The sequence below is a fragment of the Gregarina niphandrodes genome, assembly GCF_000223845.1.
Source record: "Gregarina niphandrodes unplaced genomic scaffold scaffold00023, whole genome shotgun sequence".
Classification (NCBI taxonomy): domain Eukaryota; phylum Apicomplexa; class Conoidasida; order Eugregarinorida; family Gregarinidae; genus Gregarina; species Gregarina niphandrodes.
In genome coordinates this window covers 171,993-188,890 of record NW_011645792.1, presented here as the reverse complement: position 1 = coordinate 188,890, position 16,898 = coordinate 171,993, and the positions used below count along the sequence as shown (strand labels likewise).

Below are 16,898 nucleotides of genomic sequence, written 5' to 3'. Positions count from 1 at the left end.
AGCCCGGTACAGGCACTGAAGGTACCGACACTACTCACGAGAATACTACCAAGGGCCACGATAACACGGGCACCGGAACGACGGACATGTCCACCACTCAGCCGGGTACTGGCACTGAAGGTACCGACACTACTCACGAGAATACTACCAAGGGCCACGACCACACCGGGTCCGAAACGACAGGCCCCGATGTGCCTACCACTCAGCCAGGAACGGACACCACCCACCAGGAAGAGGATACCTCGACGGAATCGAGTAGTGAAGCGTCGACAACGACGCCCATCATACCGAACACAACCGCCACCGAGGCGAAGAGCGACGATGATAACAAAGGTAAAGTGATAGGTGGTGTGGTTGGTGGCATTGCAGGTGCTGGAGTTGTAGGAGGTGCTGCGTACGCACTGTTAAGGAAGTCCGGGTCGGGAGTGCCAGTGGAGGACGCGATGGAGCCGGACTATTCATTTATTTCCCAGGGTGAGTGGGTGGAAGCCGACGCGTCTCCTTTCGACCCTTCGCCCCTGAACGTGCGTGATGTATAGCCGGCTAGCCAGACTTTTTTACGTAAATAATGGTAAAGGGGTCAGTCGCTTCTGAAGACCCGTTTGCGAAAGCAGCGGCGAAAGAGATAAAGAAGCTGAGCAAGAAGCAGCAGCAGAGGTTAGAGCTGAAGCAGTACCGTGCAGAAGTACGTCGGCAGGAGGAGAGTAGCGGGGGGAATACGGCGGAGCGTCGTGCGGCGGTCGCGGAAAAGAAGAGCATAAAGCAGGAGCTGACAGAGTTGAAGCGACGCAGGAGCAAACTGAGCAAACGCTGTCACACGCAGCGAGAAGCTAGGATGCAGCTCAAGAAACGCATCCAAGTGCTGGAGAAGAAGTTGATGAAGCAGTCCGTTGTGGAGGACAAGGGCATGGCGGAGGAATGAACAGTGACGCGGATATAACGCGGCGCAGTTGCTCTTCGGAGGACGCGTCACATATTCAGCTGGACGCGTTCCCCCAGAGTTGCGGCGATTGTCTTTTTCGTGACGTCTGCTTCGGCCTCTTCTTTTGCTATATGAGTTTTTAAAACAGCAATTTCAGCTTCAAGCTCCTCGTGACTACAAAATTGGAGATTGCATAGTTGTTCCTAGACAGGAACATTCCTGGCTTACCGCTTTTCAAACTGGTTCATGACACCGGTTTCCGTATCAGCATTTATGAGATCAAAGGACTCTCCAATTCTGACCCACGAATCCTTCAAATCAAACTCTCCTTGGGCGTCCTCAATTGCTTCCAACTCGGACTAATGCGAAATGATGTGTGATAAACTGTGTGAGTGTGGTGGGGTTCTCCAAAATGGTTGGTTACGGTATGCCGAGCCAGTAGACTTTTCAGGTGGCTGATGTTCCATGTGAGGGTGGCAAAGCGTTGAATGGCTTGTTGGGCTTCCAGCTTTATACACCAATCATCTTGTGAACTCATTTTATAAAAAAGTGGCTTTTGGGCTGAGTGGTGTAACCAGCGGAATTGTCGCTGTTGGAAGACTGCCATCGTTGAATGGACACCGAACGGCTTTTTGACTGTGGTCTTGTGAACCCTGTTTCTTGTATGCGCACATCATCATCATGGGGCAAAAACAGATCTTTTTTGCCTCCCAGAAAAAGCATGGAAGTCGGCGTGGCATACTTCACATTCGGCTTCCTCTTGAGTGTCATACTCTGTCACATTGTTGTCCGGTATCAAGTAAATGATGTGGAGTATGCAACAAGCCTGATGTGTTTCGGAATCGGACAAGTCATCTGCTTGTTCCTGAGCCAGTATGTGACGGAGTTGGCTCACAAGAAATGGTTGCTGCCCACATGTTTAGTACTCATATCTTTCCTACTCATCAATGACATTACTGGAGGGCTAGTACTGGGTCTGCTCCGGCCCGGAAGAGGTCCTAGCTCCCCGGCATCAAAAACAGCCAGTTCGCCAGTTGACTCGTCACCCGGAACAAGTGGATTATCAATACCTTCTTGGCTGGAAGGTTGGTGGAGCAGTGAGAAGTGGTGGGGACCGCCGACGCTTATATTGAACGACGACGATCCGGTGACGCCACACATCTTTTCTCTGCTCATGGGCATGCTGTTCAGTTCGTGTCGATCTGCATTGAGCTTGCTAGTCAGGGACTCTGAGCGAATACGTCACCAGAAAAGGTCGGAGTTGTGTCTACTGTTATGCGCTGTCGGGATGACCTGTGGTAGCGTTCTTTATCGCCTACCACTTGGCGTCCAGATTGTATTTTTAGTAGTGGCGAGTGCCGCTGGTGGCACTGCGGCAGTGATAGCCAGGCTAAGATACCAAACTCCGTGGATTCCTTCAGCTCGTCATTCCTTATGGCTGGATCTGTCTGACCGCCAGCGGTGCGGCTCCGACGGCGACTCTTCGACGAACTCATCCACTGAACAGAGTGACGACGACGAGCAGTCAACGGAATCGGACACGCCCAAGTCGGGCACGCCTAAGCGCAGAGCCGTCAAGTTCCCGCCCATCCAATCCAGGTCGATTCAGATTTGCAAGTCGGTCTGGGAGACGTACACCAAGGCAAGAGGGACTCCGCGATTCAAGATTAGCTCCTTAGCAGCAGCAGCGTGTGCGATGCTTCTGTCCTTTCTGCTGTGGGCCCCAAGGCTGCAACCCGGCACAAGACCGGAGCTCGTTGTGGCCGAGGCATCCGGGTGTCTGGTTATAGCGCGGGTGTCATTTATATTCCTCCGGCGATTCCTCCGGAATCGGCCGTATACGCCTTGGCACCAATTGCCGTCGGAGGACCAGCTAGCACTTGGCGTGGGACTAACAGCGTTCGGCATCGTGGCGTTCACCATGGCGCCCAACTCTATATTAATTTCCTGGACCAGCATGATGGTAACTTGTGCTGGAGTGAGCGAGATGGAATTGCTTGCTCACCGTCGTGGCTGGTACCGCGCGCCGCCGTCATGGTTTGCATCTTTCGAGTCTGCGGCCCTCGTAATGCTTCCACCGGTGGTCGGTACATTGGCCAAGATCTGTACGCTGCAGGTGGCCTGTGTGCTGCTCGCGCTGCCTCCGTTGTTGACCACCGTGATTACCGTCATAGGTCATTACATCATGAACTCACTCGATCAGAGCTCGATGTATGTGCCCGGTGGTCGGTACAACGGCGGTCGTTGCACTGGTTCGAATCCCAGCAGTGTTTACCACGACTTGGAAAGTTTTTCGGGCCCTGATACAATTAGTTTTACCTCCCCTAATGAATGACAACTTCGCCTTAAGTACGCTCTATTGTACGTTTGCCTTTCATTACGGTAATTGGTGTGCGTGTATACCCGATTTTCAGCAGGCGTTTGGCATCGATGACCGAGGCTTGGCCCTGTGTTTCACTCTCTTGAGCGTCGCCAGCTTCAGTGCCATGTTCCCTGGCGTTCGAGTGATCGACAAATTAGGTCTCCGAAGTGTAACGAGCGTGTGCATTCTGCTCTGCATCATAGTCGTCACGAGTCTGCCCACACTCGCCCGCCGTGGCTACAGACCCTATCTGCCATGCTTCTCCATCGGCATTTTCCTCGGAGTCAGCGATCTCGGAACCAATATGGTTGCAAGTGACGCACACGACAAGGACTGCACAGTCGTCCACCTCATTTGGACCGCAGGAGCTATCCTCGCATGCGTCACCGAATGCCTTCTTAACGCCCTAGGATACACGTACCAGAAAGCCTACCCAATCACCACTGCTATTGTAGGAACAATCACTTTCCTCAGTTGCCAGATCGTGGACATCAAGAAAGAAGTAGAGGAAATTCCCGGACAGGAATCCACTTGCGTCGAAACACCTTGCTACTTCCCCATTGCCTCCGCTTACGCCTCAGCCCACATGGCCAAAGACTACATACCCAACACCAGTCAACGCTTCACCAGTCAACGACTCACCAGTCAACGCTTCACCAGTCAGACAAAAATCAATCACGATTGCCATGATCTTTGTCAGGCAAAGGCTTGCAAAACAAGTCATAAACAACGCAAGACTTCCTCCTACAGACGACGGGAATCCTCTTCATCCGACCCTCCCCTGCTGGAACACCCATCCGGGTCGGGACAGCAGAACAAGTGTGCGGGACGTGCGGAATCTATCTATCAAAAAAGAGCCGTCGTTATGAAAGGCTTGCCGGGGGGAGAAGAGGGCTCTTTCGCTAGATCCAGCTGTGGCCAGGTGAATGTCGGAGATGTTAGGACTAGTATGGGTCGTGGACAAGAATTTGGTCGTGGACAAGAATTTGGTCGTGGACAAGAATTTGGTCGTGGACAAGAATTTGGTCGTGGACAAGATTTTGGTCGTGGACAAGATTTTGGTCGTGGACAAGATTTTGGTCGTGGACAAGATTTTGGTCGTGGACAAGATTTTGGTGGAGGACGAGGACGACTGGGTGTCATTCGGCCGTATTTGATGACGTATTCGACTGCGCAGAATCAAGAGCTTACCAAGGGCATACATCGAAAAGGGGTGCAGCAAGATATTTGCAAGAGTCAAGATAAGCGGAAGGGCGCTTTGCGAGGATCTAAAGGATTCATCGATCTACGGTCGCTCACGGATGATTGCGGGATGCCCCGAAATGGCAAGGTGAGGGATCGAAGGTATACGGAACAAAGGGCAGATGTAAGGAGCCGGTCTCGTGGACATTCTCGGAAACAAAAATTTTCGCACGACCGCTCGAGTTCAGCCCTCTCTTCTCCGGCCTGGAAACCTGCAGCATGGAAACCTGAATCCGGTGACCGGCGAGCACCATCTACGCAGGACCGTATCACGCGCGAGCGAGTTACGCGAGAACGAGTTACCGGGGAGCGAATTATCCGCGAACGAGTTACTCGTGAGCGAATAACAGGGGAACGGATTTCGAGCGAGCGAATAACAGGTGAACGAATGTCGAGCGCCCCTCCGCGGAGAAGTGATTTCCGTTTGTCTGATCCGTATTCCTTAGGCGACGTCCACAGTGGGACTTTGTATAGGGATAAGAAAGGGCTTCGTACCGTGAGAACAAGGATGAAGGGACAGTACGATGTCATACCTCCCAGGGAGAGAACTTCCTGGGAGAAAGCTCATAGTATGGAGAGAACTTCCAGGGAGGGACTTGAAGAATTTGTTGCGATTGGAGTGGAAACCCGTTTGGGTTCGCCTGTGCATCCATTGGTGTCTATTAATATTCGCCGAATCAAGTCAATTTTGGGTAGTCGGTGGAGTACAAAGCGGTGGAGTACAAAGCGGTGGAGTACAAAGCGTAGTGGAAAGAAGAGTAGCACACGAGTGCGGTTGAAATTGAAGAAGGAAAGTCGACACCATCAGTTCCATGCAAGTGTGGAGCTTCTGGACAAGCAGTTGGTTCTATTTTCGTTGTTAGGTTTCTTCTGTTTGATGGCGGAAGCTTACATGGACGACTGGTCGACTAGTTACTTGGTGCGTCAGGTACCGAGGACTACAATGTTGGGTTTGAGTCCGTTGGCGTACGGGGCTTACGTATTGGCGGTGATTCCGAGTCGGCAGTGCACGTCGTACTTTGCACAGAAGCTGGGTCCGGGCCTGTTGCTGGTGCTGACTAACTTGGTGAGTCTGTCTGGTTACTTGATAATGGCTCGGTTTCCAGGCAACACGGGGTTGGTGCTTGCAGGATGTGCCGTGGCAGGCATGGGCTCGGCTAGTAACACACCCGTCATACAGTCGCTAACCAGACGCATCGGCCATGACGCACTCGGGCTACAGGGCCTCATGTCCAGCCTGTCGCTACTCGTCTCGCCACTCCTCATAGGCTACGTCTCACACAAGACAAATCTCCGCTACGCACTGGCCGTTCCCACCGTGGCCTCTCTGCTAGTCGTCCTGGGCGGCTGCGTCCTCATCGGCGGCAGTTGGCTATCCGACCGCAGCTTCCTCGGCAGACCCTTCCTCAGTAACAGCCTGCTTACCAACAGTGTATGCACCGACAACCTGCTTACGGACTGCCTTCTTCCCGAACGCGTCGGACGACACCGTTATCTTCCCGATGAAGGGCGTGAGGACCAAGGGCGTGGGGACCAACGCAGTGGGGACCAACGCAGTGGGGACGAAGACAGCGGCGATGATGGCAGTTGTGACGACGAAGAGCAGACGGCACCCGGGAGTGGTACTCGACGAATCGGAGAGGAGAGCGAAGAAGACAGCGACGAACAGAGTGGAGAAGAGAGCCAGGAAGAGGTCGAGAAAGAGGGGGCTGGTCCACAGTACAGTCAAGGCGCCTCGTAGTCTTTTGCAGACCAATTGACTTCGAGGCGGCAGTTGGAGCCGAACAAGAGCCTTCTGGGAAGACTCACAGAACGCGGTTCCTCAGGACTAGACCAAAATGTTGCACAGCCCGTTCCAGGTCGCCGCTCCGGTCTTCGTTGAAGTTGTCTCACACCTGTCTGATGCATCTTAGCCGAGGGTAGTCGAGCTGCCGGCTGACATAGTTGTGTCGACACACCCGGGTCGAGCGGCGTTTGACAGGCCAGGTGCCCAGCTGGGGGCACTTGGGCGTCGGCTGCTGTCGTGTTGGCTGCACCGTCTTGGACCCCAGGTGAATTCGTGTGGCGAATTCGTGTCTTTATTTTTTAAGTAGTTATGCGCAAGGCGCTGGGCATACCGGATTCGATCCTGACTAATTTCTCTAAGGGATTGTTCCGAGAAGATGTCCACAATGGATGGCGATGGGGACACGCTGTGAACGGTCGTAGTATGGCAGCGCGGATCGATGGAGGTTGGGAAGCGCCAGTCTTGGAGCTCGCAAAGACCGTGCCGTGCCCGGATCTGGAGTACGAGGAAGACTATCCCGTGGTCGAACACGTGCTGCTGGGCCGCATCAATTCGTTCATTACTCAGCTTAAAACAGCTGAAGAGAAACTGGCTCAGGAATTGGCGGAGAAGAAGCGAAAGACAGAAGCCGCGCGTGAAGAAGCGAGAAAGCAAGAGGCCAAGGAGGCAGAAGAGACGAAAAAGGTAGAGGCTGAAAAGAAGCAGGCCGTCCGGGCAGTTATTGAGCAGAACCGGCTGTCGAAGACTGGCGAAATAGACAAGACTGGCGAACCGGCAGACAATGCGGGCAAGATTGGCGAGGCCGGGAAGGCTGGCGAGACCGGGAAAGCCGACCTCGCCGGCTTTCCGGGAGAGGTCGGGAGAGCGGGTGGTGCAGATGATCTTAAATCTGGGCTGCATAAACCCGAAGCGCAGCCACCCGGTTCTGTTACAGGTCGAGAGAGGGGAGTTTGTCTAAGTAGTGAGGATAAGGAAGAGGTCTTGAGAGTGAAGCGTATGGACTATGTGGTTAGTAGTGCCGAGTACAAGGCTTGTTTGGAGGTAGAGGAGGTTTTGTTGAAGGTGGCCAAGGACGCGGAGTCGTTGCCGAAAAAGTTGGCGCGTACGATGCAGTCGATGGTGGACCAGAAGACGGCGTTGGAGAACAGTGTGCAGACGGTGATGCAGCGCGGTCGGCAGTTAGATGTTGAAAACCCCAAGTGCGAGGGACTGAAGAAATTATTGACGGCACTGCCGGCAGATGACTTGCCACGAGAGTGCGACAGTTTCACCTTTGCGTTTGTGAACGAGCTGTTAAGAAACCTGTTGGACGCATATAAGAGTCAGGCGCACCAGGCTCACACAGTATGGTCCTTTTCGCATTTCGTGGCACTCTTGCTAAGAAGTCGTATGCAGGAAATCGTGCACCCTTTATGGCTGTACAACTGCAGAAGCCGTTCCCTGGGCTGTATCCCGGTTTGGGACGCGGACCATACCGGCCCGAACCAGCACGTGCTTAGACTTTATACGGCAACACTCGTGTGTGTCCCTGACCACAAGTCGTTGTGGTCCTATATAGCGGCTGTCGTGAATGACATGTCGCATGGACTCGCCGCACATTCCGCACTCCACATACTCAATGCAGTCGTTGGAGTTGCCCATGGCTCCATGACCAACACATTCAAAAATCAGTACGCCAAGATAGTTAGGATTCTGGAACACGACGTCGTTCCCAAGCTAACCATTTCTCTTGTCGATTCAGACGCACGCGTACAAGCAGAACAACTTCTCCACACACTCAAAGACACATCTGGCAAAATGCCCGACGCCTACGTCCTCCCCCCCAGAGAGAAAGAACTAACCATCGACTGATAATTTTTTCCCCCGGCGAAACCCCCTCAAATGTCGGTTCCGGATGTCCAGTGTCTAGTACAGGGTAAGACTAGCACCCGACCATTGTCACACGGTGTCTGAGCCTCTCAGCCGCCTGGCCCAGATGTCTGGCAGGACCGCATTGGACCCCGCGGGCCGGTGATGGTTTTAACAGATGCCTGGCACTGGGACCACGGGGGACCACGAGGGCGGCCCAGTGGTGGCCGGTACCGCGTCGACGGAGGGCCCGGTGACCTGACTCTGGATGGATGGGCGGCTGCACTGGGTGGGGATTGTGCGAGAGTTATGTTGCAGCCTTTGTGAAGTCTCTGGCCAACTCCAAGGAAGAGCGCACTTCCGGTGAGGAGTACATAAAGAGTTGCCAGCTGCAGCCAGGCTTCCTACAGGCCTTGGTGGCGGTGAGCGGTGACGGAGCTGTGGACTCTGGCATCAGAACCGCGGCTTTGGTCTACTTGAAGAATGAAATTTCGAACCGTTGGCACCCGAATGACTTCAATAGCCACCAAGTGTACGGCGAGGCTGACCGCCAGATGATTAAGAATACAATTTTGCCTTTGAGCGCTTCCATCCCTTTGAGCGAGGTTGCTTTGAGGAAGACGGTGGACCAAATTTGCTTCATCCTACTCCGGGGTTCTTTGACGGAGGACTGGCCCGGATGTCACGAGACGGTAACGAGTATGTTACGGGATCGCGGGAACATCCAGAATGTGGTGGCGGCCTTGGGCTTTAGTGTTAAGCTTGGGTACAAGTACAGTACGGCCTATCGCACGGAAATTAAGCCAGAGTGTGTGAACGGTGCTGCTGAGTTGGGCCAGTTGATATTGGAATTGGTGCAGTCCCTGGGCCCGAACGAGCTGTACAGCTCGCTAGCAGCGGCGTACGTGGTGAAGCAAGCTGCAAAGTTTTACTTCCGCGTCCAAGCGTTGCTCAAGAAGACGGAGTGGTTCAGCACGAGTCTGGGTGTATGGCAGCGGTTCCTCACGGCGGTGTTGACGACGCGGGTGCCTGTGGGTGGTGCAGATGCTGCGACGGTGCAGTTGTGTGTGAAGGCTAAGAAGTGGGCCGTGCAGTGCTTCCGGAAAGAGACGATGAGTTTCTGCACGCCGAGGTCTGCAAGTTCGCAGAATGACGTGCCGGCAGCAGAGACTTATCGCGCCCAATTTTCGGCGGACGTAATCCGGTTGCTGATGAAGATGCTAATGGAATGCCATCAGCAGCGTTCTGCAGGTTACGATGCTTACGACAAGTTGGAAGGCATCATCCTGAACACTTTGTCTTACGCACTTGAGTGTGCCAATTGCTACAAGGTCATAAAGCCCGAGATCGAGAATATGATTGCCGCTATCATTCATCCGTTGCTATGTTATACAGATGACAACATGAACGACCGAGACATGGACCCGTTGGCCTACGCCAAGGAGTCTGATGAGACCTTTTGTACCTTCAACCCCGCCGAGAGTGCGGCCGGCTTCTTTGCTTCACTGAATCGTCTCCGAAGTGTGGACTTCTTGCCGTACTGCAGCCAGTTCGTGCAGCAGGAGTACACCGCCTACGCTGCGAACCCCGTTAAGGGCGTGGGCTCGGAAGCATCTAAACGTAAATATGGCGCACATCGAATGCTCGCTGAAATTTCTAGACGCCTGACCTGCAAGAAGAGACAGTTGCAACTGGAGGACCTAATCTACGCCCACGTCGCCGGCGACCTAGTCGGTGAAGACGTCTGGCTTCGAGGGGCTGCTTGCTTCCTGCTCACTAATTTGTTCGAGAAATGGGAACTCGAGATCAAGAACCCCTCAGGGCTCGTAGACCTGCTTCGCCAGGTCCTGATTAACAGCCGCCACGCTGACTGCACTGTGCGGACCGAGGCCTTGAGAGCGTTGACAGTATTTATCGAATTCCAGAATGACTCACTACGGGAGTTCATTACCCAGAACATCAAGGAGATTGTGCAGAATTTGTTGAGTATGACTGGTCAGCTGGAAATCGCTGACACCGCTCTATCGGCTCTAGCCATACTGGTCGAGTCCTTCTCTGCAGATGTGCTTGCATTAGCACCCACGATTGTGGAAGAGCTCGTAAGAATGTTTGCTCAAATCACCGAAAAAATGAAAGGAGCCGAAATGACTGAGGAACTAGACCAAATTGAAATGACTAGAGCAAGCGTCTCGTTGGCCCTTACCTCTCTATGTACCACCTTGGTCTTAGACGAGCAATGCAAGAAAAATATGGGAATTTTGGCCCCGATTATGCGGCCATATCTGGTTCTTGCCATGACCCCAGATTCGGAAGAGGTTGTAGAGGACGCAGTGAAGATCCTGAACATGATCACATACGACATCGAGATAATCCCCGAGAACTATTGGATCTTCTATGACGTGATGTACCAGGGTATCTGTGGTGGTCCGAAGCCGTTGGTGGTGGACGAGGAGTCTTGGGGCATGATGCATTTGTCGGACTTTATTTTGGCTCTGGACAATTATGTGGTCAAAGGTCTGCAGAAGTTCCTGACAGAGTCTTCGCCGGTCACTGGTATTGCCTACAAGCAGGAGTATCTACAGATGATTGAAGTGGCTCTGGCCAGCGGCGAAGACGACACCAAGAACCCCATATCAGGTTTGATGATGTTGTACTTCCTCACTGACGCACTTACACGAGATTTGACGCCGGAGGTGATAACGAGCATTTTGGGTATTGTGGAGGGTTACCTGGCCAAGTATAGTTTTGACTCTCAGCCGAAGGGAACAATTGAGCAGATCGTGAAGATTTATTTGACGATGATGGGTGGCAATTTACATCAGACAGTATCTTACCTCTCATCCAAGAACCAGCTGGTTCAAGTGTTGGAGTTGGTCTACAACCCTCAGTATGTGAACGCTGTGTGTACCCGTAAGTTACAGATCCTGGTCTCCTGCGCACTGTTGAAGGAGTTGAAGCAGAACACACTTGGTGATGAGTTTAAGAACAAGGCCGAGACGATCGTTAAGACCATTGCCTACCAGTGCGAGCAGATTGCAAAATGCCGAGCTGACCTAGAACAGGAATCATCTGACTGGGACGAAGACTCAGAACAAGAACTAGGTGAGAATCAAGACGCAACCGGTGAGGAGGAATTGCTGGACAAACTACGGAAGAAAGGACTTCTTGACGATGACAGTGATGAATACGATCCGGCAATTTTCCTTGAGTGCGACGAACGTGAATCGCCTTATAACGAAATGTGTGACTACACCATTGCCCGAGATACCATCCAGAGCTACCCTGACGTCTTCACACACGTGTTGGGCGAAGAAGACACCAAGAAACTTCTTGAGCATCTAGACAACGTCATTGATAACAAGACCCAGCGGGCTAAAGAGTAAGCCGCGTTTACTAACCAAGGGGAAGCTTGGTCCCAATCAAGTTTGAGGGGTCGATTTGCCTGGGTGGTTTACTCCCAAGTATTTACTCCAAAGGGTTTGCTGCCAAGGATTTATTCCCAAGGTTTCTTGACCATTGCGCCGAGCATTTTTTGGGGTGCTTCTTCGACGCCTCTGTCGAACCGGTGCATTTTGTCTTTTAATTTGCTGAACCGTCCGCCTTTGTCGGCGGAGCCGGGACTCTCCTCCGCCGGGACACCTGGGTCTTTCACACCACCGGGCGCCTCGGCGTCAATGCCCAGTTTTTGGTTCAATTTTGCCCATTTTGCCATTTCCTTGGGATCTTCAAGATTGACTGGCGGCTTGGTGGAGGGCCAGATACTCAGCCAAATGAACGAGAGGCACGAGAGCAGGAACCAAATCCATTGGAACACGGCCTTCCGATAGAACGTCTTGAAAAGTTTAGCATAATTTTTCTCCATGTAGAAGATCGTGTTTGCTTCAGTACCTTCCACATATGACGGAAGCGTTTCCACTGACAAGACAACAATGGCACAGCACGTAGTGAGCATAATGGCTGTGTGAAACAGCATTGCGTTCAGGTGGGTGGATTTTTTCCGCAACGGTTCCACGGGTAGACATCCCTTCATCTTGGCGTTTAACGTAATCATGCCCACCACTGAACAAAGCACTTGGTGACCATATATCAAAAGGTACAAACTAAACTCTGGAAAGAATGCACGCCATTCTCTCATCTTGGTAAACGCCACACTTATACCGTTTATCGGCGGCTTCCCGGTCGCCGAGGGATACAGACACGCCATGATTACCTGGCACCAGAGGATCACTGTCAGGACGAAACTAAACATCGCCAAAACGAAGTAAAACATGTACTTGACTGGATTCAATTTTCCCCCGGCACGCTTTTCCAAACGCTCGTACTCTTCAGACAAAAGTTGAACAATCTCCTTGTACTTGCTCACCTTTGATCTGAACCGCATCCGCGCAGTTGGATTCCTCAGGCCATTCTTCTTCCGCATTTCGTGCGCCGCCAAACCTTCCCCAACCTCCCGCAACGCTGTTGCGCGCTCCCCTAATACCTTTTTCATCTTCTCGTACTCATGAACAGGTAGCGGTTTCGGGAAATGCCACCATTTCATAAACAACCCTACCGGAACCGACGCAATCCCGATGCCACCCGTGAACATGAACACAAACCACCCGATAAAACCCGGAAGCCCTATCAGGTACGACAGAAACTCCAACGTCACCGTCTGACTTGTCGGCACTGACACCGAACAACCCTCGTCCAGGCAATGCTCTCCTCCGATAGTCATCTTGCGGCACGCCAAATACAGTAAACCTATTACGCCCCAAACAGCCACTATGTACATACTTCCGCGCTTCAATGTCTGAACAAGTGGCGACGTCTTGGTAATACGAGGATCGCTGTCAGCCCTACGCAAACAAACAATATCCCTTAATGTTCGCGCGCTCGCACACGTGTGTGCAGAATAAATGGGGAGGGCGCAAATATGCACCGAGTGAATGGGGAGGGCGGCGCCAACGCAAGTCCGGCTGCGGGACGCAAACGGGAGCAGGGACGCCCGCAGGAACACAAGTCGGCATACTCGTAGTAGAATACGGCCAAGGGTAAGACAATTGAGAGATATATAACTATCATTAAATACACCAGTTTCCAGCAGTAGGACATATTGAACTGGCCTTCGAAGCGCTCATTATAGGCGTCTGTGGCGACCAGGCAGAAAGAAAGATACGCGATTTGAAATCCGAATATGACGACGACTTGAGCTAGAATGCCTTGGTTATACTTGAGGTCGTCGGGGTGGCAGTAGTGGTAGACGAACCACAGCGTGGCAACAAGACCGACGCCATTGAGTCCGATGATAATTAAGATTAGCCACCAGGCAAACATTTTAATGCCGGTGTCGTTTCTATCGTCGATCGCCTCGGCGGCGGGGGTAACAATGGTGACGGAGTCGGGCGACAAGACCTTCTTTGTGTGTGCTCTTTTGGCCGCGCGGGGGAGCAAGCTGAAGGTTTTTTGTGGCGCCTACTTGGCTTTGGTGGTGCAGACGGTGGCTTGTGTGCTAGTGGCGGAATTGTTCGCGAATCGGGCTCGGTCAATTGCTTACCGAAGGTACCGGTGGGACCTGATTATCGGTGGCGCTGCGTTGCTCGTCTTTGGTGTGCTCGGGATCTGGGAAGGTTTGAGGAAGCCGCCGGTGCCGAACGAGCAGGAGTTGGAGGACGACCAAGAGATGGATAACCTGGACGACTTTATTGCGGGGCTCGACGCAGACAAGCGCAAGACATCGCGGCTGAGCCAGATCCTGGAGCACGTCCAGCACAACCAGGACGCGCTGCTCAAGCTGGAGACCCTCGCGGACGACGTCTACACCGACCTGGAAACTGCCAACCCCTGCAGCGACCACGGCTCACATGGTTCACCTGACCACCACGGCCTGGACAAGACTGCCTACCGTCCCCGAGAAGAACTCCAAGACCCTCTCACCGGCCGCCGGTTCTCAGCCTACTCCCAGAGCCTCAAGACCCTCAACGACGCCGCCACGCTCATCCACAACACGGGCGCAGATGGACGCATCATGCTCAAGGCCTTCAGCGCCGTCTTCGCTGCTGAACTCGGCGACCGTTCCATGTTCTCCACCATCGCACTTGCCGCCACCGAAAACGTCTGGGGCGTTACCATCGGCGTGCTCATTGGCCACTTTTGCGTCAACCTAGCCGGCGTCTGCTGCGCCTCCCTAATCTGCCGCTACGTCTCCGAACGCACCACCACCCTTTTCGGCGGTTTCCTCTTCACGGTCTTCGGCCTCGTCTCTCTCTACGAGGCCCTCCAAGTCTACCTCACAGCCCCTTAGTCTACTGCCCCTCAGTCTACCGCCCCCCAGTCTACCCCCCCCAGTCAACCGGAACAATACCATCCCCAACGTTCATAGCCTCCAGCACCTGCAGTCTACCTCATCTACCCCTAATCTGGCACGACAACCATCGCTTACTTCCATATTGCAGTTCCCCATCACTTACAATGAACGACCCACTGCACAAGGGGACCGCTGCACAGGATGCATAGGAGATCGACTGTGCAGATGATCGGCTGCCGAGACGACCCACTGCGATGGGCTCGACCACTCAACAGGTGACTACCAATAACATTTTTTTGTGTGTTGGTTCGTGCATAGCGGCCAACGGTTCGGCTAACTAACGGAAAACCAAAGAGGCTGCTACGTCAGGGGGGACGTCCGACTCAATTCGGAGCACCTCCAGTCCCCCCAACTTCAGCTCCGCTACTTTCTTAGAGGGTTGCGGGCCTAGAAACAGATTCAACTGCTTCACTTGCTCCCTGTGGGCGGCCACAGCTCGTTCGTACTCGGCGTCAACCTGGGCCTTCTTCATCTTCAACTAAATTCGAAGGCGTATCACCGGCAAGTAGGCCGCTTACCTCATTGTACACTTTTTCTAGGGTCGCTAGTTCATTATGTGGCGTAGGCGTGACTTGTTGCGGCGTCATCCATCCCCTGACGATTTCTTCTGGTGGGTTCCCGGACTCACTCAAGCCCCAAAGCCGCTCCTCAAGCAGCGCCATACGATTCCCTAGATCAAGTTTGTCCATTGGTGCAGATTTAGCGGAAGATCACAGACTCCGTAGGGAGATGGTGGTGTGAGTGGCATACGTGGACGGCGTGCAGGCTGGTCGATTGAAGCTCTTCGGGGCAGAGCCAGAGGGGTGGTCAAAGCTTTTGGGGTGGTCAAATCTGCGACTGTTTCCGTCTGATTCATTGTTACAAATTTTTACTGCCCCAAGCCAGACCCGGGCTGTGGGCATCCATGTCACGGTCCCATTGGGGCATCACGCACGCCACGAGGGAGGGCCTTGGTTGCTCTTTTATATGCTGGCAGATTACAGCCGAGCAGATTATAGGTCAAGCAGGTTGGGCGATGGCGAGGGCGAGGGCCTGGGCTGCGTGGCCGAGGAGGAGGCCAGGACAGAGGGGGCCTGGCTCGGCTGAATGGGCGAGTGGCTGGGCGGTCCGAAGAGGTCGATGAGTTCTCCAGCGGCCGGCGCGGGGAGGGCTGGGCTGGCGCCCCCTAACAGGTCCTCGATGGGGTTCCGGGATGCCGAAGGTCCTGGCACGGAACCGGGTTCCAAGTCGATCAAACTGGGCGTCGGCTTAGCCGGCTCGCTGCCCGCGGGTTTCGAGCCGGCGCCAGTGGGCCTAGCGGAAGACGACGCCGGACCGGCAGAAGGTGCCGGCTTCGACAATCCCCACGCGTCGGCAGCTTCCGCCTCCGACTGAAATTTGGACATGCTCGAAAACGGATTCGCCGTGCGGAAGTCATCGTCCGGGTCATACAAACGAGAAGATGGGGCCACACCCGGTGCGGGACCGCCCCCGAAGGAACCTGCAGCCCCTCCGAAAGGAGGCGCTGCCCCAAAAGGGGACGTACCTCCGAAAGGGGGAGCTCCTCCAAAGGCACCACCTGTGGCAGGCGGCATGCCGAACGGAGGATCTGAACAAGACTCTGAAAACATAGCACATTTCGTCGCGGTCGCGCGGTCGGGTAGTGGGGTTGTACGAGAGGCGGGTGGTCGGGTTGTACGAGAGGCGGGTGGTCGGGTTGTAGGGTAGGTGAGAGTGAATGATTACGTCTGATCTGAAGAGGAGGGAGAGCTTCGGGTCCTGAGAAGAAAGGATTTGACCCTCGGTTGTACAAGTTGTAGTGGTTGATGGGTGAGAAGTAGGGGAGGTTTTCGATGCCTCCGGAATATGTTTGGCTGTCCTGGACGGCCTGTTTCTTCGCTTTTTTCCAGGCTTCTTCGTCTTCTAGTAAGTGGAGTATAGCCTCCGCCTTCTGGCGTACACCAGCGCCTTGTTCACGTTCGCCGTCATGATAGCGAAAGGCGGTCAGGTTTCGGAGTGTCATAGCTGCCATGTTGCAGTCCTGGCGACAGCGCTCGGGACCCAGGAGCACCATGAATTCAAGGAGACTAAGGCACTTGTAAACCCTTCGCCAGCACCAGCTTTCAGAAGTGATGCCCTGCCACACGACCTGGGCGACTGTATGATACGCTGCCCCGTCGTTTGTCGTCATTGCGATGTGGCGCAACAAAGAGTTGGACACTGCGCACGAATCCTCGTCATTTATTTCACGTAGCGTCTTCTCCAAAGGACTCACATTTCCGAAACTGCACGACCGAGATGTGCGGGTGGAGATGTGTGGTGAAGATGTGCCCCGCTAGGGACTGGGGAAATGGATGCGGCCCTCTAACGGACTGGTTTGTGCGTTAACAGGCTGAGTGGCGGGAGAAGAGGG

At 53.8% G+C, this 16,898-nt stretch overlaps 11 protein-coding genes across 11 annotated transcripts; 7 read left to right on the top strand and 4 right to left on the bottom strand.

The window, feature by feature from the left end:
- Positions 1-86: 86 nt before the first annotated feature.
- GNI_106620 (putative transmembrane protein) lies at positions 87-539 on the top strand (the record flags this gene model as incomplete). Its single annotated transcript, XM_011133088.1, has 1 exon — positions 87-539. The coding sequence occupies one exon, from the start codon at positions 87-89 to the stop codon at positions 537-539; it is 453 nt and encodes a 150-aa protein (XP_011131390.1).
- Positions 540-568: 29 nt separating this feature from the next.
- Positions 569-922, top strand: GNI_106610 (hypothetical protein; the record flags this gene model as incomplete). The annotated part of the gene is made up of 1 exon (XM_011133087.1): positions 569-922. One exon carries the CDS (start codon positions 569-571, stop codon positions 920-922), a length of 354 nt encoding a protein of 117 aa, XP_011131389.1.
- A 224-nt stretch (positions 923-1,146) lies between these two features.
- On the bottom strand, positions 1,147-1,460 carry GNI_106600 (hypothetical protein; the record flags this gene model as incomplete). The annotated part of the gene is made up of 2 exons (XM_011133086.1): positions 1,147-1,281; positions 1,347-1,460. 2 exons carry the CDS (start codon positions 1,458-1,460, stop codon positions 1,147-1,149), a joined length of 249 nt encoding a protein of 82 aa, XP_011131388.1.
- A 183-nt stretch (positions 1,461-1,643) lies between these two features.
- Positions 1,644-3,257, top strand: GNI_106590 (putative transmembrane protein; the record flags this gene model as incomplete). Its single annotated transcript, XM_011133085.1, has 1 exon — positions 1,644-3,257. One exon carries the CDS (start codon positions 1,644-1,646, stop codon positions 3,255-3,257), a length of 1,614 nt encoding a protein of 537 aa, XP_011131387.1.
- Positions 3,258-3,408: 151 nt separating this feature from the next.
- GNI_106580 (putative transmembrane protein) lies at positions 3,409-6,267 on the top strand (the record flags this gene model as incomplete). The annotated part of the gene is made up of 1 exon (XM_011133084.1): positions 3,409-6,267. The coding sequence occupies one exon, from the start codon at positions 3,409-3,411 to the stop codon at positions 6,265-6,267; it is 2,859 nt and encodes a 952-aa protein (XP_011131386.1).
- Positions 6,268-6,621: 354 nt separating this feature from the next.
- GNI_106570 (hypothetical protein) lies at positions 6,622-8,163 on the top strand (the record flags this gene model as incomplete). Its single annotated transcript, XM_011133083.1, has 1 exon — positions 6,622-8,163. The coding sequence occupies one exon, from the start codon at positions 6,622-6,624 to the stop codon at positions 8,161-8,163; it is 1,542 nt and encodes a 513-aa protein (XP_011131385.1).
- A 269-nt stretch (positions 8,164-8,432) lies between these two features.
- Positions 8,433-11,543, top strand: GNI_106560 (importin-beta amine-terminal domain protein; the record flags this gene model as incomplete). The annotated part of the gene is made up of 1 exon (XM_011133082.1): positions 8,433-11,543. The coding sequence occupies one exon, from the start codon at positions 8,433-8,435 to the stop codon at positions 11,541-11,543; it is 3,111 nt and encodes a 1,036-aa protein (XP_011131384.1).
- Positions 11,544-11,653: 110 nt separating this feature from the next.
- Positions 11,654-13,476, bottom strand: GNI_106550 (putative LMBR1-like protein; the record flags this gene model as incomplete). The annotated part of the gene is made up of 2 exons (XM_011133081.1): positions 11,654-12,998; positions 13,172-13,476. 2 exons carry the CDS (start codon positions 13,474-13,476, stop codon positions 11,654-11,656), a joined length of 1,650 nt encoding a protein of 549 aa, XP_011131383.1.
- Positions 13,477-13,480: 4 nt separating this feature from the next.
- Positions 13,481-14,443, top strand: GNI_106540 (putative membrane protein; the record flags this gene model as incomplete). Its single annotated transcript, XM_011133080.1, has 1 exon — positions 13,481-14,443. The coding sequence occupies one exon, from the start codon at positions 13,481-13,483 to the stop codon at positions 14,441-14,443; it is 963 nt and encodes a 320-aa protein (XP_011131382.1).
- Positions 14,444-14,783: 340 nt separating this feature from the next.
- GNI_106530 (hypothetical protein) lies at positions 14,784-15,195 on the bottom strand (the record flags this gene model as incomplete). The annotated part of the gene is made up of 2 exons (XM_011133079.1): positions 14,784-14,984; positions 15,025-15,195. The coding sequence occupies 2 exons, from the start codon at positions 15,193-15,195 to the stop codon at positions 14,784-14,786; spliced, it is 372 nt and encodes a 123-aa protein (XP_011131381.1).
- Positions 15,196-15,498: 303 nt separating this feature from the next.
- GNI_106520 (hypothetical protein) lies at positions 15,499-16,517 on the bottom strand (the record flags this gene model as incomplete). The annotated part of the gene is made up of 2 exons (XM_011133078.1): positions 15,499-16,106; positions 16,232-16,517. 2 exons carry the CDS (start codon positions 16,515-16,517, stop codon positions 15,499-15,501), a joined length of 894 nt encoding a protein of 297 aa, XP_011131380.1.
- Between the last annotated feature and the right edge of the window lie 381 nt (positions 16,518-16,898).